Consider the following 22,421-nt stretch of genomic DNA (forward strand, 5'->3'; position numbering starts at 1 on the left):
CTGCTAAGTCACTTCAGTTGTGTCCGACTCTGTGACCTCATAGACGGAAGCCCACCAGGCTCCCCCGTCCCTGGGATTCTCCAGGCAAGAACACTGGAGTGGGTTGCCATTTCCTTCTCCAATGCATGAAAGTGAAAAGTGAAAGTGAAGTCGCTCAGTCGTGTCCGACCCTCAGCGACCCCATGGACTGCAGCCTTCCAGGTCCTCCGTCCATGGGATTTTTCCAGGCAGGAGTACTGGAGTTGGGTGCCATTGCCTTTTCCGGTGAACAGGGCTAGAGGGCTTAAAGATTAACTATAAGCTTATAGTGCTAAAGATGGTGTGATATTAGGGTAAGGATAGGCAAATGGATTAATGAAACAGAATAAAGGATCTAGAAATAGATTCACATTTATACAGTCCCTTGATTTTGATAAAAGGGGCAAAGCAATTCAATGGGAAAAGGAAAGTCTTTTCAAAAGGATGGTGCTGGCACAACTGGAGAATCATACAAGAAAAAAAAAGTGAAGCTCAACCGCAACCTCACATTATACATTTTTAAAAATTGGATATGGACAGACTTAAACAAAAAGGCTAATTACTATAAAACTTCTGAAAGGAAACAGAATATCTTTATGACACAAAAGGCAGTAACCATAAAAGAAAACAAAAAGTATAGAATTGATCTTTATGAATTTAAAACATTGGCTCTCTGAAACACATTTTACAAAATGAGAAAGCAGCTATAGGCTGGGAAAAAGTACTCAGAACACATATGCCTGACAAAAGTTGTGTACGGAGAATGTTTAAAGAACTCCTACAAATCAGTAATAAAAAGACAAACATCTCAATAAAACTTGAGCAATCAGTTTGAACAGATCCTTCATGAAAGAAAATATACAAAGAGTTAGTAAGCACATAAAAAAGTGATTAGCATCACTAATCCTCAGGAAAGTGCCAATTAAAACCAAACTGAAATGCCACTTCACACCCACTGGCTAACGCTAGAAAGCCAGACAGTATCAAATGCTGGTGAAGGACAGCTGGAACTCTCATCCATTGAAAGTAGGAATATAAAATGTTACAGTAATTTTGGAAAACTGCTTTGGCAGTTTTGTATACAACTATACATATACTTACCTGATGATCCAACAATTTCACTCCTATACATTTCCTGCTGAAAAATAAAAATATATGTCCACGAAATAACTGCTGAAGAATATTTTTAGCAGCATTATTCATACTAGACTAAAATGGGAAACAATCCAAATGTACATCATAAGTGAATGGACAAACAAATTAGAGAGTGTTCAAATAATTAATCCTCTTCAACCATCACAGGGAATGAACTTCCATTACCACAGCACCACAGCACCCTGGAATGAATCTCGGTTATTATGCTGTGAGAAAGAAAAGGTAAAATTCTCAAAAAGCTTAGCCATGTTGAGATAGAATATGTGTAGGCCTTCCCACTGACAGCCTCAAGCCCTGCTAAAAGATGTCAGCAATGATGAAGAATCATCAGGAACCATGTGGATGTATGGCAAAACCAATGCAATATTGTAAAGTAATTAGCCTCCAATTAAAATAAATACATTTAAATTTAAAAAAATCAGGAACAGCAACTCTAGAAGCAAACAATGAAAAGCTAATAGGTCCAACTTCATAGTTCAGAGTGAAATCGATTTTATAGCAAAAATGCAGAACAGAGGGGACCAGAAGAGTTGATGGCTGATATTGCAGGAAGAGCAGAGGATTAGAGGATCTGACAAGGAATGCTCCTCATAAGGAAAGATTTTCACTACCCCTTCCCTTTTATACACCCTCTCCTTTCCTATGGGCTTTCCTTTCTTTGCTTCCCCCTCCAATTAAGATCTTTCTTGTCAATACATCCCAGGGGACAGAGTTCACAACTCAGGTACCTCTTCTTCCCGCTCCTGGGGAAGCTTGTATACTAAACCTCAAGAATCCTTTCCACTGAAGAGTTTCTTTGGTGTATGTCCCGAAAACAATAGTGAGTTATCTTCAGGCTTCAAAGGAAACTGCTCCTAAAAATTCAAAACCACAGCAAGAAACAGGGATTTTTGTCTCTCTTCCAAGTTCATTTTGAATTCTCCCTCAGTCTTAGTTTAAGAAACTGCTATAACTTAAGTGGTCTTACTTTTGCCCAAATGAAAGCTTTACAGAATTACAAGTATCAAGATGGTGTGTTGTAAATAAAGTTGTTGTCATTCAGTCACTAAGTCATGTCCAGCTCTTTGTGACCCCATGGACTGCAGCATGCTAGGCTTCTCTATCCTTCATTATCTCCCAGAGTTTGCTCAAACTCATGTCTGTTGAGTCGGTGATGCTATCTGACCTCATCCTCTGCCACTCCCTTCTCCTTTTGCCTTCAATCCTTCCCTGCATTAGGGTCTTTTCCAATTAGTCAGCTCTTCACATCAGGTGGCCAAAGTATTAATATTAAAGCTTTAGCAACAGTCCTTCCAATGAATATTCAGGGTTGATTTCCTTTAGGATTGACTGGTTTGATCTCCTTGCTGCCCAAAGGACTTCTCCAGCACCATAATTTGAAAGCATCAGTTCTCCAGTGCTCAGCCTTCTTTATGTTGCAACTCTCACATGTGTACCAGACTACTGGGAAAACCATAGCTTTGACTATACCGACCTTTGTAGACAAAGTGATGTCTCTGCTTTTCGATACACTGTTTAGGTTTGTCATAGCTTTTCTTCCAAAGAGCAAGTATCTTTAAATTTCATGGCTGCAGTCACCTTCCACAGTGATTTTGGAACCCAAGAAAATAAAATCTGTCACTGTTTCTGTTTTTTCTCCATCTATTTGCCATGAAGTGAGGGAACAGGATGTCATGATCTTAGGTGTTTGAATGTTGAGCTTAAAGCCAGCTTTTTCACTCCCCTCTTTCACTTTCATCAAGAGGCTCTTTAGTTCCTCTTCATTTTCTGCCATTAGTGTGGTATCATCTGCATATCTGAGGTTGTTGATATTTCTCCCGGCAATCTTGATTCCAGTTTGTGATTCATCCAGCCCAGCATTTTGCATGATGTACTCTGCATGGAAGTTAAATAAGCAGGACGACAATATACAGCTCTGTCGTACTCCTTTCCCAGTATTGAACCAGTCCATTGTTCCATGTCCAGTTCTAATTGTTGCTTCTTGACCAGCATACAGGTTTCTCAGGAGCCAGGTCAGGTGGTCTGGTATTCCCATCTCTAAGGATTTTCCACAGTTCATTGTGATTCACACAGTCAAAGGTTTTAGCATAGTCAATGAAGCAGAACTAGTTTTTTTTCCTGGAATTCCCTTGCTTTCTCTATGATCCAATGAATGTTGGCAATTTGACCTCTGGTTCCTCTGCCTTTTCTAAATCCAGCTTGTATATCTGGAATTTCCCAGTTCATGTACTGCTGAAGCCTAACTTGAAGGATTTTTGTATGAAATGAGCACAATTGTACAGTAGTTGGAACATTCTTTGGCATTGCCTTTCTTTGGGATTGGAATAAAAACTGACCTTTTCCAGTCCTGTGGCCATTGCTGAGTTTTCCAAACTTGCTGGCATATTGAGTGTAGCACTTTCACAGCATCATCTTTTAGGATTTGAAATAGCTCCACTGGAATGCTATCACCTCCACTAGCTTTGTCCGTAGTAATGCTTCTTAAGGCCCACTTGACTTTGCATTCCAGGATGTCTGGCTCTAGGTGAGTGATCACACCATCGTGGTTATCTTGGTCATTTAGACCTTTTTGGTACAGTTCTTCTGTGTTTTCGTGCCACCTCTGCTTAATCTCTTCTGCTCCTCTTAGGTCCTTACCACTTCTATCCTTTATCATGCCCATCCTTTCATGAAATATTCCCTCAATATCTCCAATTTCCCTGAAGAGATCTCTAGTCTTTCCCATTCTATTGTTTTCTTCTATTTCTTTGCCTTGTTCAGTTAAGAAGGCCTTCTTATCTCTCCTTGCTATTCTCTAGAATATTAATCTCAGTGAGTGAATTATTTACGTTATATTGTAATTTCTAGATAGTTTAAATATTGTGTTTAATTTGGTTAACTGTCCTTATTATATGAGCAATTCTGAAATTAGACTATTTGGGGTTTCTTATTTTTTTAATTTTTAGTGAAATATAGTTGATTTATAATGTGTTCATTTCTGCTATACAGCAAAGTGATTCAGTTATACACATATACATTCTTTTCCATATTCTTTTCCATTATGGCTTATCACAGGCTATTGGATATCGTTTCCTGTGCTATACAGTAGCACCTAGCTGCTTATCCATCCTGTATGTAAGAGTTTGCTGCCGCTAATCCAGACTCCCAGTCCTCCCCTCTCCCGGCCCTCTCCCCCTTGGCACCCACAAGTCTGCTCTCTATGTCTGTGAGTTTCTGTTTCATAGACGTGTTCATTTGTGTCGTATTTTAGATTCTGCATATAAGTGATATTACATGGTGTTTATCTTTCTCTTTCTGACTTACATCACTTAGTATTGTAATCTCTAGGTCCATCCGTGTTGCTGCAAATGGCATTATTTCATTCTTTCTATGGCTGCATAATATCCCATTGTATATGTATTCCATATCCTATCTATCCATTCATCTGTTGTTGGATCCTTATGTTGTTTCCTTGTCTTGGCTATTGTAAATCGTGCTGCTATGAACAGAGGAGTGCATGTATCTTTTTAAATTATAGTTTTGTCTGGATATATGTCCAGGATTAGGATTGTTGGATCATATGGTAGCTCTATTTTTGTGTTTTGAAGAACCTCCATACTGTTTTCCATAGCGGCTGCAGCAGTTTACATGGCTACCAACAGTGTGGGAGGGTTCCCTTTTCTCCACACCCTCTGCAGCATTTGTTATTTGTAGACTTTTTGATGACGGCCATTCTGACCAGTGTGAGACAGTACCTCATTGCAGTTTTGATTGGCATTTCCCTAGTAATCAGCGATGTTAGGCATCTTTTCATGTACCTATTGGCCATCTGTATGGGAAATTAGACATCTTTGAAATAGCAAAAAGCATTTTTATATGCCAAGGGCTATATTCCATAGTTTTAAAACAAATATGAAGTGCCTTGATGTTTTTCTTAGGCAAAGTACCTTGGTGCTTACCTGAATACATTTAAATTGGAATGTTTATTAAAAAAAAAAAAAGAGTATGAGAAAGTTTAAAAGGTCTATCTTGCTATTTTAGTCTATACCCTGTTAGACTGTACCCTCTTCCCTCTGTATGGATAATTTCCTACTGAAATTCCAGAGAAGAACTGGAAGAGGCTGGTAGCATGGCCTGGGCATAATAATGTGGGTTTAAAGCTCAGAGTCAGTACTTACCAGCTGACCTCAGGCATGTCCCTTTCCCTTTAAGAGCCCCAGTTTCCATTTAATGGGCCCATGTTTAACACCTACCTCCAAGAAAAATAGAAATGAACAATGAAAAATTACATTGTTAAGATTTAAAAACAAACAAAAAACTACATCCAGGAGATGTGTTGGGCATGCAGGCTCTGGCACCAGGCTTCCTGGGTTTGAATCTGGCCTCCATCTCTAGCTAAGCAGGAAAACCTGTCACACTTTTCCTGTTAAAGTGGGGATAATCATTGCATCAACTCACTGGTTATCATGGAGATTGAAGGAACCAATTCACGCAGTACCCTTGGCACGGTGTCTGGCTTGCTGCAATTTCATTAGCTGGCCTTTTTACTTTTCAAGACGGCAACCCCTCCTGTAAGGACTGGTTGGTGCTGCGGTCACAGCTATGTACTGGGAACTCCACAGGCACCTCTGACTCACCACATCAGCACCTGGACCCAGCTACTCCCAAACACACCGTCCACATTCCTGATCCTAGGCCTCGCTCACCATGCTCCCTCTGCCTAGAAGGCATTCGTCTTTCATGTTTACCTTTTCCTTCTCACCCCCGGGTCTAATCCCCAACACGACCCCTTCAGAACACTGAGGAAACCCCCTCCACCACTGCAGGCAGACCCCAGGCATGGTAGTCTCAGTCAGCAGCCTGTTCCAGCTCTGTCTTCACCTGCTTTTTCTATGCCCCATAACCCACAAGCAGGACATACTGCACAATTTACTGGACCCAATGCAGAGTTATTTGGAACAGGGGTCCTCATTCAAAAATTATTAAGAACTTCAAGACAGACAAATCCCAACTGAGGGATATTCTGCAAAATACCTGATGAATAATACTCAAAACTGTCAAGATCATCAAAAACAAAGAAAACCTAAGAAACTCTTAGAGGATCCCTTCGAGTCCTGACTACTATGTGTAATGTGGGATCCTAGGACAGAAAATGGACATTAGGTAAACGCTAAGGAAATCTAAATGAATCTTAGTTCATAATAGTATTTCAATATTGGTTCATTAATTATAGCAAATCCACCACACTAACGTAAGTTATTAATATTAGGGGAAAGAGGGATGAAGGACTATGGGAACTTTCTGTGCTATGTAATTTTTCATAAATCTAAAACTGTTCTAAAATTTTGATTTTTTTTTTTTAAGTAACAATAACAAAGAATTTTGAGAAGGCAATAGTGGAGAAAATTGTGCAAGACAGAGCCAGGATTTGAATCCGAATCTGTCTGACCCTAAAGCTTTTGTGCATGACTGCTTACACTGCTTGAATTCCAGGGAGAAGGCTCTCTCCTAGAGGTAAGAGAAAAAATGCATATGGAGTGGGGGAGGAGGTGGAGGGTTGTCACGGTATTCAGTAGAGAGGTTAAGAGCCCAGTCTTGATGACTCAGGCCAAATAGTGTGTGTGTGCGTTAGTCGCTCAGTCGTGTCTGACTCTTTGCAACCCCACGGACTGTAGCCCACCAGGCTCCTCTGTCCATGGGATTTTCCAGGCAAGAATACTGGAGTGGGTTGCCATTTCTCCAGGGGATCTTCCTGACCCAGGGATTGAACCCAGATCTCCTGCATTGCAGGCAGATTCATTACCATCTGAACTACAGGGAAGTCCTGTATAGCGTGTGATTGCATTTATATGAAATTCCCAGAACAGGAAAATCCATAGAGACAGAAAGTCTGGTTGCCAGAAAGTCTGGTTGTCCGGTTGCCAGGGGCAGGGGAAAGGGAGGGGAGCATAGGGAGTGACTGCTTAATGGTATGTGGTTTCTTTTTGGGGTGATGAAATAGTGGTGATCACTGCCTAACAATGTGAAGATACTAAAAGATACTACATTGTACACTTTAAATAGTTAAAATCGTAAATGTTATGTTACCTTGATTTAAAAAATATATAGTACAAGCTTGAGATCCAGTCTGCCTGGATTTGAATCTCCAGGGTCCCGTTTACTAGCTGTCTGCTACCTCGGGCAAATTACCTCTCTGTGCCTCATTTCCCTCATCTGATAAATGAGGTAGGAACAGTCCCTAGCTCATAAGGTTGTTGTCAGCAAGATCCAGGCGTTTGGAGTCCATCCCGGCCTTGAAGGGTCAGGGGAGGGATTATGAACTCATCCCCAAGACTTCCCACCTAAAATTTTGCAAACAGAGTGGTCTGAGAGCCCCCTCCCCAGACACCCTGGAATGGAAACCCACTCTTGGGCGGCCCCAAGGTGGAAGCCAGAGCGCATCTCCATTCCAGACCCATCGCTTTAGGAAGCAAGCCGAAGCAGCTACGGAGGCGGTGGGAGCTGCAGCGCGCCGCCTAGTGGCGCCTTGGAGCACGGAGGTACCGGCCTCCTGGGGAAGCCGCCAACCAAAGCCACTAGCTACGCCTGCAGGGAACCCCGGACAGCTGCTCCTTATTATAAAATAGGTGGCGTGTATTCAGCCAGATTAGGGGCTTTCTGTATATTCTTTTTAATCCCACGAGCTAGTTATTGTTCCCATTTTAAAACTGATGGAAATGATGCTTGGAAAGGCTCAGCAGCCAACCCCAGTTCTCCCAGCAGGTAAAAAGAGCAGCCCCCCGTCTGGTGTTCATCCATCGGCTCAGCTCCAGATTCCAGAACTGTCTCTGATGCTCTCTCCTGATTTGGGATAAATGAGGGTAACCCAAGGAAGCACTACAGACCCCGCTAAGGGTCAAAACTAGCTCTGAGACCGATTTCAAAGCAACTGCATTGCCCAATGTCTGCCCCACCTCCAACCTTAGGCCCTGTAGAACCCCCTAGGAAATGGAGGGGAGGTGGGAGGCTCCTTCCAGGGCTCATCTGGCAAAGCTGTGGGCCCTTTAACCAGTAACCCTTCCCCAGCCTCACTGATGCATCCACTCAACCAATATTTATGCATGTTTATATACATGCAGGAGTCTGAGGTGCTGGATATATCATGGTGAGCAAGAAAAGGGGGCTCTGGCCTCCAAGCCTCTTTTATTTATTTACTTATTTATTGGCCATGCCATGTGGGTTTTTATTTCCCCAACCAGGGGTCCAACCCGGGCCCCATGCATTGAAAGCATAGAGTCTTAACCACTGGACCACCAGGGAAGTCCCTCACCCTCTTTCTTAACTCACAACAAGACCTCTTCACTGTGAGTCTGACGGCACTGGGTTTGGGAACACCCTGGTGTTAATCCAGATATTCCAATGTGTCATCCCAGGGCCAGGACCTTACCCATTCTTCACCCATTCTGGGGAAAGGTGTGAGCTCAGGGTAGTGTGACTCCCTCTGAAGTCTTTTTGCTGCCCCCCAGTTGAGGGCTGGCACTTGAAGATGCCCAGGCGGGGTGGGGGGGGAGGAAGCCACACCCCCAGTGGTTATTTAACTGCAGGTGTCTGGGGAAGGGACATTCTCCCAGACACTGGAACGGCAGGGGAGCGGGTACAGAGGAGTTATGGAGGAATCCCAATGTGGTAAGTCTCCTACCCCCATGCAGGAGTCCTGGAAGCAAAGAAGGGTCCAGGACCTCCAATGGGCATATTTCTAGGATCAGGGGAAATGGGATGAGGATCAACAGAATAAGAGGAATGGACTGCTCTCCTTTTGCTTGCCCAACCCCCGTGTCCAAGACCCCTTCCCTCCAGTTAGGAATTAAAGTCATGAAATTTGACACCAGGACTAGAAGGGCCTGCCTGGTGCAATTACTGTCTAAACAGCACTGGAACTTTTTTGAAAAATGTCCAATATCATATTGGTCTTCTGCTTAAGAGAGAGAGCATGCCTGTCCTGTGGTCCCTGCCTGCCAAGGCTCTACTGAGGTTCCCGCTGAGTTATCTAGCAAAATGCACTTGACCTTGTGCCTGTGCCAGGGGTTGACAGTCAGATGCTGAGCCTCAGTACATGTACCTATATGTGTTGCCTGGTGGAAGTTGAGTATCTAACTATCTATTTGTCTTTAGTGTCATCTGCCTAAGAATGTATTTGTACTTTTGGATTTGCACGCCTGTGTGTGTGTCTGTGACAAGGTGAATGCGTGTACTTTTTAAAATCTTATGTTTTAAGTATGTGGGCCTCTCTGCAGGTGGGTGCCTTTGTGATGTTTCTGGGTCATTTTGCACTTGATTATTTTCATTGTATGTTTGCTTGTGTGTGTATCTTTGTAGGTGTGCCTGTAACTGTCTAGGGGTGGGTGTGTGTATGTGTGCTTGTACTTCTGTGGTTAGGTGGGGCTGGCTGGGTGTGAAGAGCTATTGACTCCCTCACCTACTGCCCTTGCCTAGGCCAAGCTAAAAATAACCAACCTGTCTTTGCACATGGGGGCCTTTCTTAGTTGGCCTAAGTTCTTCCCAGGGAGTCCTACTTCCCCATACCCACCCTTCTGATCCTGGGGGCCTGGCCAAGAAGGGCTGGGGACGTGAACTGATCCACCGACCCCCTTCCTTACATGTTCCAGACCCAAGCTGTGGAGGCAGTCTGTATGGACGGGAGTCCTGGGCAGTCCTGCCCTTCTCTGTTCTCTGGGGAAACAGCTGAGGCAGGCCCTTGTTTCTTCTCTACCTGCCCCCACCCAAAAAAATCCCTTTCCAACCTATAGTTCTGGCCTCCAAGTTCTTTCACTGCTAATCTAGGAATTGATCCTGGGAGCACTGACCATATTCCAGCCTACCCCCTACTGGCCTGGCTGGACCTCCCTCTGCCTTCCTTTACCCCTTCTTGAAGCAGCCACTGCCTCTGTATTGGAGGAGTGATTCCAGATCCCAGCTCTGGAAAAACCCCAAGTAGTGAACAGACCAGGACTAGAGGAAGGGGCATTTCTGCTGGCTGCCAGTCCTTTCTCACCCACCAGCCCCAGAAGAGGTAGGAGGGTGGAGGATCCCCAGCTCAGCATTTCTTTCCAGTCCTATCTCTCTTGCCCTTTGACTCATCTACTCATTCACTCAAAGCTGTGTGATCTTGGGCAAATGCCTTCATGTCTCTGTGCCTCCATTTCTTCATAGGTAAAATGAGGTTACAAATGGTACTGACCTCCCAGACTTGTGAGCATTAACTGAAGTGATGCATATGAAGAGCTTAACCTGGTGCCTGGCCATAGAAGGACCTTGCAGGCATTAGCTGATCCACCCCTTCTAGTGTCACTGGGTTTCAATCTCAAGATACTGCCTAACCCTCAAACTCCACCTGGCTCCTCATGCCCTTTGGCTCACTCTTGGGTGGTCAGGATTTTCCACCAGGAATCAAATTGACTGAGAGGTGAGATCTTGGAAAGAAAGATGGAGAGATTATTGACATTTGTACTGCAGTTTCTGTACTTTGGCCTGGGAGGCACGCTGCACTGCTTGTAGGGTCTTATCCAGACCAGGGATTGAACCCATGTCCCTGCAGTGGAAGCACAGAATCCTAACCACTGAACTACCAGGAAATTCCCTCCATACATATTTTAAAAATTCAATTCTGCCGTGCCGTGCCATGTCGTTTCAGTGTGTCTGACTCTTTGTGACCTTTATGGACTGTAGCCCACCAGGCTCCTCTGTCCATGGGATTCTCCAGGCAAGAATACTGGAGTGGGTTGTCATGCCCTCCTCCAGGGGATCTTCCTGACCCAGGGATCAAACCCATGTTTCTTTTGTCTCCTACATTGGCAAGTGGGTGCTTTACCACTAGGGCTACCCGGGAAGCCCTACAGTTCTACACCCTCTTATAAAATTGGTATTATCATTTTTCTCCATTTTGGAGATGATGAAGTATCAGAATGGTTAAGTAACTTGTTCAAGGTCACACAGCAGGCAAGGGGCAGAACCCAAATTTACACCAAGCCAAAAATGGCTCCCTGGTGCCCCATTGTCAGTTGGGATGGGGGTAATATCCTGGGCGCTGGGTGCTACAGGAGGGTCAGCCGGGTCTGGTCAAACAGTTTTGCCCAGGGTCATGCCAACAAGTAGGGCTAACCAGGATGATCCAGATCCACAGTTAAGTTCACAGAGCTGTAAGTTCCAACTTAATCCGGGATTTGAGGGATTGAGATTTTCCTCATTTAAGGAGCATTTTCTGGGAAAGAACTCCCACCCCACCCCCTTCCCATGTAGAGGACATAGATTTTAAGTAGTACAGATCAGGGAACCAAAAACGACAGAGTCCTGAGTTTAATCAGAGGAGAAGGCTAACACAACCAAGCCAAATGGAAGTGCAAAAATACACTTCCTTAGTTTCTGGAAAGGAAAACTGGGCAGACTCCGCTTCCAGTTTCGATCCAGAGGCCGAGTTTTCCAATGCTCCGGGTCCAGCGTCTCTCGAGGACCTCCCTGAAGGGCCCCCAGCTTCGCTGAGGCCGCGCCCAAGGAGCCGTCGGTCACCCCCTCGAAAGGCCCCTCGCTGGCTCCGCCCCTGCCCACCCAAGGCCCCGCCCCGCCCCGGCTGTGCTTGGTCCTCCTCAGCTCAAAGACTCACTAGGGTGAGCGAGCGGCAGCGCTCGGCGTCGTGGCTGGAGGCTGGGGCCGGCGAAGACGCCGGAGCCGCGGGTAGCAACTAGGCGCAGGAAGGCGCTTACTGGGGTTGGGACCGCGCGGCGTCAGCCGCTGCGAGCGCCGCTGAGCGCTCTAACCTTCAGTCGTGCAACTTCGTAGCCAGGACGTGAGAACCCGGAGAGCGCTCGAGTCTCGGAGCCGGGGGAGTGCAGAGAGGGGCGCGCCGGAGCCTGACTGGAGAGCGGACGCCAGGCACCCGCCGCGCTCCGAGCGCCCGGCAGCCCTCTGCGAAGCGTGGCTGCCTCTGCCCCAACGGAGGGCACGAGCTGGCGCGACCGGGCGCCGGGGAGGACGGCGAGGAGGAGGCGGCGGCGGCGGAGACGGCGGCGGCGAGGCTGGGGCCAGGGAGAGAGCCCCGGGGGAGAGGCGCCCGAGCCGGGCCGAGGGAGCATGTGGGCCCGGAGCGGAGCGCGCGGTGCGCTGCTGCTGGCGCTGCTGCTCTGCTGGGATCTGAGGCTGAGCCAAGCAGGTAGGGAGCTATCGGGCATGGGGGAGTGGGGCAAGGGAACCCTGGCGCCTCACTCTGCCCCGAAGTTGAGGTGGTCCATCGCTCTGTTAGTGCGCGCAGGGAAAGAGGCAAGGGCGCCCAAGTTCGAAGGTAGATTTCTCTGCCCCACCAAAGTGGGCGATTGGTGCAGCCATCTCGCGCGGGGTGCGCAGGCCCTCTAGCTCCTACTTGGAAAGGAGGGGTCGGTCGCTTCTTTTCCCTGGAATGGTATCCGAGTCGGGGTGTGCGCCTCCTGGAGGACCGGCCTCCACGGGACCCCGAGTTCCGCGCGTGCTTGGCAGCGGCTGGTAAAAAAAAAAAAAAAAAAAAAAAAATCCCCCAGTCGCTGCACAGGCCAGGTGTGCGCTCGCTCCCGGTTCGCTGGCAACTTCCTAGTCCAGGTCCCGGCTCGCCCAAGCTCCTAGCGCGGCACCGACCGGAATCCGCAGACTAGAAGGAGGGAGCGAGAAACCTGGGGAGCACGGGAAGCACTGGTCCGCTCCACGAGCTGGATGAGGCCAGCTTGCAGCGGTTTGGTTACCGAGGAGAATAGGGCTGAGTCTTGCACGTACAGTTTTCCCCGAGATCTTGGGATTCGCGGGTCTAGAAGATTTTTTTTTTTTTTTCTGTGTGTTGGTGGTTGAGGAGAGGAGTACGTAGCGATCTGCCTAGTTTCTTTTTAAATCAATCACTGACATTCTCCCCGTCTGGGGAGTCGGCTGGGTGCGCTCGCCAGGCTCCTACTCTGGACCCACCAAGGTGCCTTAAGGGAGTCGGTGGGCTACTAAAAATTAAAGCTCCTATTCCGCCTCTTCCGCCGTGGATGTGTACACGTCTCGCTGGTCTGTAGCTGGGTCCGGCGCGGCTGACTGGGCTGAGTCTTCCTGGGGAGCAGGGTGGACGCACGGGAGCCATCCACCTCTCTCGCTGTCTCTCCGGAACCGAAGCACCGGGCTTTCGAGGTAGGGTGGGGAAGGGCAGCATCCTGCAGAGTCCTCTGAGTTAAGGCTGAGAATGGGGCAGGAAAATTGGTGCAGAAAGTGGACAGATGACGCAGCCGTCCCCCCGCCCCCCGCACCTTCCGCTGAGGTGTTGACGTCCGCCGTCCTCCTGCCCTCCCCCCCGCCCCCGCCCCGCGACCTTCCCACCCCCGCCTCCCCGCCCCCGCAACTTGCAGTCAAAGATTCTTCACTCCGGAATTAATGATTCCCACGGCCCAGGCCCAAGTGAGGACTTGGTTTTAGCACATCCCCCCGCCCCTTTTTCCCCCTAGCCCTATGTTGTCAAGTTACGACACAATCATTTGATCCACGTTAATTATGATTTGGGCAGACTCTGGTATTTAAAGCAGTGTTTTGAAGTTGGAAGGTAATGATGGGGGAGGGGGCAGGCTGCTGAATGACCAACTTTGTTTTAAAGAGTGGCAGTTGGATGTGGGAGGTGCTGGGCTGGGGTGTTGGTTTCTGGTTTTGGGGTGTCTGAGGGGACGTGATTGAAGGGTTTGGTGAAGTCTCTGTAAATGGCACACGGGCAGGATTGGGTCTTGGGAAGCTGTCTTTGACCAGCAGGGCAAGGATATAAGGAATAAATACCGAGATTACTGAGGGTGGGGGGCTGGGTAGGCAGGAGAAAGACAAGACTGATTGGCCTGGAGTTCTCCAGAGCTGCAGAGTAGACTCCCTTGGGAGGCTGGGGGTGGTCCGCCTTGCCTGCTTAACAAAGCATCCGGCCTCCACCTTCCCCAAAAGAAACCCCAGGCCCAGGGCTTTGATGGATTTGGGCACGATCGGTGCCCAGCCAGAAATGGCCTCTAATACTGGGCTTTGATTTCTCACTAGCAGAGTAGAACTGGCGTTGGAATTGTGCTCATTACTTAGCGCAGCAGGGGTTGCCTGCCCACCAGCCTGGAGAGGGGCCAGCCGGTGGGATCAGCCTGCTTTTTGCCCTTAGAAGCCTGCCTTTAAGACAGAGAACATGCCCCTTCCTCCTACACAGCCCTTGTACTCTAATGTACAGAGCAACTTTCAGAATATTCATTAGGTCTTCCCAGCGATCCCCCATGAGCTCCACTGCACAGATGGGGGAAAAAAGGGCCAAGATGTTGCGTTTCCTCAAATCTTACCTTCTCTTGACCACAGATTGCAGATTGTATCCAAGGCTCCTGTTCAATGGCCAGGCTGATTCAGTCCACTTTGAATTTCTGCTTACGGTCCCATCCACGGTCTTTCTTGGGCGTCTCCAAGCTCTCCTGAATGGGCAGGCACCTCTCTGTCCTTTCCCCTACTCCTATTCCCAGTGGATCTGGAAATGAGTTCCCTTTACAGCACTGAGAATTTTTTTTAAGCCATAAAATTTGATGGTGGAGAAATCAAACCCAGAACCATAAGCTCCAGACTCTTAGAAGGAGATGTCAGCAAGTGACTGGCCAGAGTGGACACTTTAAAAGCTGAGGTTAGCCCTGGGAATCTCCTCCTACCTATCCCTCAGCCTTTCCTAGAGCTATTAATGAGCCTTTCCTTGGCCTGTGGCTGGGATGGCTGAGAAGGAACCAAGGTGTCATGATAACGCTTCTTTTTAAGGTGCGGTTAAAATTGGAGTTTTCCTAGTGTTTTTGCTCTGTGTGTGTGTGTTGGTGGTGGCCTGTCCTTGTCTTCCTGTACACTGTACTAAATGCCAAGTTCACTTAAACAAATGGAAAATCAAGAGTGTCTTAATTCTTTTTCTCATTAAAGTGAGAGTACCACTGCAGGGGAGGAATTCTGTATGTAATTTCTCTCCCCACCCCACAAACTGGGAATTCCATAGGACAAATTAATTCCCCTCTCTTCCAATCCACTTATTTAACTGCTGAAGCTTTGGGACGGGCCCTGACCTGCCCAGGACTACACTTGGACTCAGGGAGAGATCTGAGATTTGCACTCAGGCCTCATAAACCTCCTTCTTGTCAGGGCTCCTTTATTCCACTTGGGCTGCAGACTGTCCGCATGGGTCTGGGATTGAGATTTTCAAATCAATGCCTGGCTAAGGCAGGCAGCTAAAGATGGAGTTGGTTTGGTAACTGAGTTGGACTGGGACTTGCAGGGGCAAAACTTGCAGGGAGCATGGAGCTGGGAGAGGTGGAACAGGGCTGGGCCAAAGGTTAAGGTGAGACCCTGAGACCAGCAAGTGCCCAAAAGTAGCTTCATCCCTGGTCTTCCAACACTGATCCTCTCAGTAAGAGCCCCATGAGAAGAATCACAATCCAGGCTCCCTTGGTCTGCAGGACTACATGTTAGCATTTTAAAGCTCTGTACTGATGTGTATGGAGGCTTCCCTGATGGCTCAATGGTAAAGAATCTGTCTGCAATTCAGGAGCAGAGGGTTCGATCCCTGGGTGGGAAAGATCCCTTGGAGAAGGAAATGGCAACCTACTCCAGTATCCTTGCCTGGAAAATCCCATGGACAGAGGAGCCTGGCAGGCTACAGTCCATGGGGTCACAAGGCGTTGGACACTCATTTGTATAGCTGGAGGTGAAATAGGTGTTTACATTTTTATTTTGAAGCTTTAGGGGCTCATCTCCTGCACCCGTTTTGTTGTTGAATTTTCCCTGGACTGAGGTCCTGTGACCTGTTCCTGGCTGGCAGAGCAGGCGCTCGGGTCTGCCTACCACTTCCTTACCTGCAGTATCTTCTAAGGAGGGTTTGGACTTTGGCGATGAGGCTGAAGGGGAGGTGGATTTCTTACATTCCAAGTGCTTGGTTGGTATTTCTGAATGGCCCATCCTGGAGCCTCCTCCCAGGCCTGCTGGCCAAACATATGGTCATTTGAACCTTATGGCTGGGATTAGGGTAGCAAGGAACTATCTTGGAGCCCCCTGAGGCCTGGAGGGAAGGGTTAAGGAGCAGGGATCATAGGCTGGGATTTAGGGGTTGCCTGTGGGGTTGGTTGTAGGGAGAAACTACTTTCAAGGCAGGGAGAGAAGGATTCAGACACTAAGACCAGGGCTGGCGCTTTTGGCCTCTTCCTCCTCCTCCCCAGTTTCCTAAACAGCTTCCACAAATGGAATCTGTTTAAAGCTGTGAAGGCAAAATGAAACCAAACAAGTGTGTTCTGTGCTTTTCTGTTACTTTCCTTTTTTTTTAAGGAAAACTTAAAATATCGTAATTAGAATAATATGAGGAAGGGCAGTTTCAGGTGGGTGGAGGGAACGTGTGTCCTCCTTTTGATTTGGTCCTGAAGTTGGGGATGGGGCGCCACCTCCTGCCCCACCATGGGCCTGCGCTCAGCCGGGTGCCGCTGGAGCTTGGGGAGTTTATCCCCAACCTGACCAGGTGACCGAGGGCCAGGTGAGCCCCTCCTCTGTGTTTTTTGAGAGAAGCCTGGCTTCCCGCTGGGAGTTGGGCGGGCGGCTGGATTGCGCAGGATTCGAACGCCGGCGGCCAGCAGCAACAGCTCCAGTCACTGCGCCCCCTCAGGGCAGGCGAGTCCTTGCCGCGCCCCTGTCTCTCCGACCCTCCACTTCGGCGAGGCTAATGGCAGCGAAAACATTTGCTGAAGTGAAGGCATAAATCAGCCACCTCCTCGCTCCCTCGACCCTACCCGCTTTGTTCCCTCTTCTTTATCTTCCGAAGCCCTGGGTTGCTGGACGCTCGCGAATTTACCCTTGCGGACAAAGCGGCCCGGATAGCATCTCCGAGGCTGGCGCTGGCGGGGCTGATTCAGTTCGCGGGTACCTGGGGGTCGCACGTATCTCGGCACCGACACCCACCGCTCCCCCTTCGCTTCCTCTCCTGCTTCCCCCTGGTCCTCCTCGGCCCCCTCACCAGCCCCCTCTACCCCGTCCCCTGCCGAGGAGCCGGGGCAGCTCTCGGGCCACGGTTAAGGAGTGAGTTCGCGGAGCTGCCTTCTCACCTCCGAGAACTGGCTGACCCCAGCGCCTCACAGCTTCCCCGCCTGCTGCTGCGCGGCTCTTTTCGAGAAAGGCAGGCTGTGGTGTGAAAGTGTGCGTGGAAGAGCGGGGCGGGGTGGGGGTGAGAATGTGTATGAAGGAGGTGGGCGGAGGTGGGAGTGTGCAGGGGAGGTGAGGGTAGGTGTGGTGCTAGGTGTGTGTGGGGTGAAGTGTGCAGGAGGGATGGGGGCGTGTCTTGAGTTGTGCCTTTTGCATAGGGGATGGCGGTGCATGTGTTTGGGTTGGGGTGGGTAATGCAAGTGGGTGCCGCTGTGGTGTGTTTGTGTGTAAACAGGTGTGTGTAGCATGGGGACAGTGAGTCACCACCATACTAGGGAAGCTTCGGTGTTCTTAGGAGGTGGGACTCACCCAGGTGAGTGAGATTTGATCCATTTGGTCTGCATGCCAGGTTGTGGAGTTGGAAGGGCAAGAAGCGCCCTCACTTGAGGGCAGGTGGAACGGATTGGCCACAGACAGGCCCTATAGCTGGCTAGACCAGGAGCTTGGGTGACTCCCCCCAGGAGGACAGGAGTCCGAGTCCTGGGGTCCCCTGCAGTCTGCTTTCCTAAAACAGTGGCAGGTCCTGTGGTTTGAAGATCTGCTCTCTGCTCTGGGTCAGGTTCCTGCTTCAGCCCTCCAGGAGGAGTGGGGTCCTCGGGAATTTGCCAGGGAAGAAGCAAGCTGAGCTCGGATGAGTGGCATCGCCCATGGAGAGCGACATGGGCAGGCATGGCTGGGCCTGGGACTCTCCGTGGATGTAAAAGAGGATGCAGACACAGAGACACATACATGAGCCCTGGACTCCACTGTTCCTCATTTCCTTGGTCACACAGGGCTCCCCTGCCATCCTTAACTCTAGGGTAAGGTGTGCTGTTGTACACTAGAGAGACCTTTAGGAAAATCATAGTCCCACAGATAAACTTATTGTTTAACAGATTATACAACCCTCTCATATGTAAGACCTCAGTTGGTCCTTGTAAGAACCCCACTGGGGAGGTGGGTGCCACTTAGGACGCGCACTTCAGACCTGGCTCAGAACCAGACCAGCCCTGGCCCCAGCCCTCAAGGTGGTTACCGTGTGTGAGGAATGCTGATGTCCACTCCAAAGATTGGTAAGTGACATTCCAACAGCCTCTGTGGCAAATGAGACCAATGACCTGCAGCTGACCTTTGAATAATGTGGGGGTCAGGGGTGCTGACTCCCCAGCAGTTGAAAATATCTTTGCTACATCAGCCTCAAAAATAAAGAAATTGACAAATGACTCACCCAAGAGCAGGAAGCTGAAATGGTTTGGATAGAATCAGGACTCAAAACAGTTCTTTTGATTCCACATATTGTAATCTCTGCTACTGCTAAGTCGCTTCAGTCGTGTCCGACTCTGTGCGACCCCATAGACTGCAGCCCACCAGGCTCCCCCGTCCCTGGGATTCTCCAGGCAAGAACACCAGAGTGGGTTGCCATTTTCTTCTCCAATACATGAAAGTGAAAAGTGAAAGTGAAGTCGCTCAGTCGTGTCTGACTCTTCGGGACCCCATGGATTGCTGCCTACCAGGCTCCTCAGCCCATGGGATTTTCCAGGCAAGAGTACTGGAGTGGGGTGCCATATTGTAATCTCTAATCAAACATAAACTCGTCCCCAAGTTTAAACATCTATAAAATGAAAATATGGGTACAAAGTTCATTGAAAAAATATCTACTTTTACGTGGACCCACACAGTTCAAGGCCGAGTTGTTCAAGGGTCAACTGTCTATTCAGGGAAGAGAGCCTTGGGGCTTCCTGGAGAGGGTGATGCGAGCCAGACCTTGACTTTCTTTTTTGGGTCTTTCTAAGAGCATTGCTGAAGAGGAGACAAGATGGGGACAGGGGTGCCCACCTGAGACTTCTCCAAATCTTGAGAAGTTGGCCCTGCCAGCATCTGCAAGGGCTCCATCCTGTGTGGACACCAGTCCTTGGTGGGCCAGCTTTCAGCCGTATTTCCATCCTGGCCCTCCCAGGTTCAGCTGAAGGGGTGATGCCTCTCTCAACTACCTCTGAGGTGTTGCAGCTTGGGGCTGGCACTTGAGAGGAAAAGATTTCTTATTCTTTGATTCGCTCTCTATGGTTCTTGAAGATGGAGTGAGCCCAGAAAACACTTTTTAAGCAATGATAGGGATTCTGCTGGGGATGGAGGTGTGGGAAGGTATACTGTGTTGCCTTCTGCCAGGCCCCCACCAGAGAACACAGAGTGGAGTACAAGCGAAGGACAGAATCCTCAGCCCAGCTACTGCCACGAGCTAGCTAGAGAGGACAAGCTCAACTGTCAACACCTCTAGGAACCCCCAGCCCCTCCAACCCCTCTCGTCACAGAGGACCCTCAGGACCTCAGCTGCAGGTTCGTGGTGTGGCCGACTGAGGTTCTGAGTAGATTAATATTGCCAGCATTGCCATTTACTAACCCTATGGCCTTGGGCAGCTCACGGAACTCTTCTTTGCTTCAGTTTCCTCACCTATAAAATGGGGGTAATGATAGTTTTGTCCTCACAGGGTTGTTTTGGGGCTCACATGACCTCATATATGATAAACCACTTAGCCCAGGGCCTGGCACACAATGAGCTCAGGGAGCACTCAGGCACAGCCCTGCGATGCCAGAGACGACCCCCTCCAGAAGGCCAGGAGGTTCAGGGCCTGAACCTGGGCAACTCCTGCCCTGGGAGTTGGGAGGTTCTGGCTTTTGCTCTTTCTCTGCTGTGTGACCTTAGGCAAGTGATTTCCTTCTCTGGGTCCCCTCTGTAAACTCAGGATGCGGGAAAGGTGGAAGGATGAGCCATCCTTAAGGGCTCTAGGATTTTTGATCTGGTTTCATCTGAAGAGGCCCCAGCAAGAGACAGAGGTGACCAAGGCCCAGAACCACTGTGTTTACAGAGGCCCCTCTCAAAAGTCAATATATTGACTAGAATGCCCTTGTGAGCATTATGCGCCCTGGGTCTCTCTCTCTCTCAAGCTATAAATCACCCTCTGGGACCTCAGTCCCTTTTTCCTGTTTCATAAGCATCTCCTGCCTCATAGATGGAGAACCCCAGATGCTAAGCAGGGCTGGGGAGGCAGAGAAGGCCCCCACTGGCAAAGGCACCCTGGGCATATGAACAAAGAGGTACTTGCTCCCCCGACCCTGCCACCCCGACCAAGGCTCAGGGAGGCCCTGTGTGGGGTGCGGTAGGCAGACACTGTCCAGATCTGGCCATCCCACTCACTGTTTCATTTCCAGGGGTGGAGTGTCGTTGAACTCAGGATTGGGGGATTAAGAATCCTGTCCCCACACCAGGCATTGGAACACAAATACACTCAGCCCTAAAACTTGGTACACATGGACGTTCATTTGATAGGAGGAGGTACTGGGTCAGAGGTGGGCAAAGCACTGGCCTGACCCTTGGATTGATTTGTGTTGCTTCCTGAATCGTGAGTCATGTGCCAGGCTTGTGGTGCTGGAGTGGGGTCTGGCATGATGTTTAGAGGGTGGGCTGTGCAGTCAGACTCCTTGGGTTCACATCCTGGCTATTCTGGCATTTGGCTGTGTATCCTGGAGCAAGTTACCTACCCTCTCTGAGCTTGAGTTTCTTCATTTGTAAAGGAGGAGTGGTAACAGTGCCAACCTCATCAGATCCTTGTGGGGATGAATGAAATGATGTATGCAAGTGCTCTGCACATTCTAAAGCACTCAATAACACTCAGTCCTCCTCCTCCTCATTGCTGTTGGTGCCAAGTATCGAGTGATACAACAGGAAGTCCTTCAGGTGTTGAGAGAAGGCTCTTGTGGATCCAGGTGGTTGGTTAAGGAAGGCTTCCTGGAGGAGGGAAGGGTGGTACTTAACTGGCCTTGAAGGATAAGCAGAGCTCAGGTGAACAAAAAGGGCATTCTTGGTACAGGGTGTGTATATTAAAGCGTGGGGTGGGAACGTCTGACATATTCACCCATGAAATGGATTTTGAATTCAGCCATCTGATCATCTGATAAAACAAGATTTCGGGAGCCAGGGGTCCCTTCCTGGTGGAAAGAGCCAAGGCTTTGGAATTAGAAGGATTTGACTCTTACTGAGTGGTAGGGCTGTGTGGCTGAACCTCCATGTACCCTAGTATCCCCATCTGTGGGGTGGGGATGACCCCCCTGCCTTCCCGGGATGGTGATGTGATGTGAGATAGACATGTGGCCCTGGCACAGAGCAGGTTCCATTGATTTCTCATGGCCTCCCTCCTGCTTGCCTCCCCCCACCGCCCGTCCCCAGTCTGGTCTCCCCCTGGCTGGGCCTGGGCCCTGCTTCTCTCCCTGTACATCTCTGGGCAGAAAAGCAGGGGTCAGAGGGTTCCTGGTGGCAGCTTCCTGGTAGGCCAGAGAGTCAGGGAGAGGGGCAAGAAGAAGGAGGCCACCTTTTCTGTCCCTGAGACCTACCTAGGCCTGGTGGATATCAAGAGATATCCCTAAGGTCTGGGAGGAACGTCTTCTGCTGAGATCAACCAGAAGCCTGCAACGCCCAGAGGCCTTGAGTAGCGTCTAGAGGCATTACTGGCATCAGGAGATGGAGCTGAAGGCAGGCAGCTCTGTAATGCGATCAGAGGCGCCCGCCTGCCCAGCCTGGGCCTGGGCACCCATGGAGGATGAAGAGCTTACAAGAAGTTGAGCGGGGGTTCTAGGAATGCTGTTCCTGGCTCCCTCCGCATCCCACCTTTGCTCATTCTGTGACACTCTGCAGGACAGAGTGAGACTCAGAGACAGGATTCAGGTGTGACACGGGGTAGAGTGGGGAATGCCTTATGGAGCAGCTTCCCACCCTTCGTTTTCCTTGTCATTCAAGCCAGGGGCCTGGGGGTGAGGAGGCAGGGTCAGTGAGTGGAGGCAGGCTGAGGTTGAAACAATGATGTGATGGGAGAGCAGCTGTGACACTCCATGCCTAGGGAGACTGGGTATGATTTGGCTGATTTTGCTCAGTCACATGTCCCTGGTACACAGCACCATCCCAGGCACAAAGAGAGAGCTTGATAAACACTTGCAGGGCAGATGAAGGTGGAATTCGTGCAGGCCTTCCTCGCTCAGGAGGTTGCTGTGGCTCACTCCCCGCCACACGTTGGACTTGCTCCTGTTTTAGAAGAGTCTCACTGCTTGGCTTA

General features: G+C 49.3%; 1 protein-coding gene across 2 annotated transcripts in view; it reads left to right on the forward strand.

The window, feature by feature from the left end:
• The first annotated feature begins 11,774 nt into the window (after positions 1 to 11,774).
• The window catches only part of UNC5B (unc-5 netrin receptor B), a 91,412-nt gene continuing 80,765 nt past the window's right edge, over positions 11,775 to 22,421 (forward strand). For both annotated transcript variants that reach the window (XM_061405812.1, XM_061405813.1), the window contains exon 1: positions 11,775 to 12,334. In XM_061405812.1, coding sequence (XP_061261796.1) covers positions 12,256 to 12,334 — 79 coding nt within the window. In that variant the 5' untranslated portion in view covers positions 11,775 to 12,255. The remainder of the gene's footprint in view (positions 12,335 to 22,421) is intronic.

This window comes from Bos javanicus, chromosome 28 (assembly GCF_032452875.1).
Source record: "Bos javanicus breed banteng chromosome 28, ARS-OSU_banteng_1.0, whole genome shotgun sequence".
In the NCBI taxonomy this organism is placed as follows: Eukaryota; Metazoa; Chordata; class Mammalia; order Artiodactyla; family Bovidae; genus Bos; species Bos javanicus.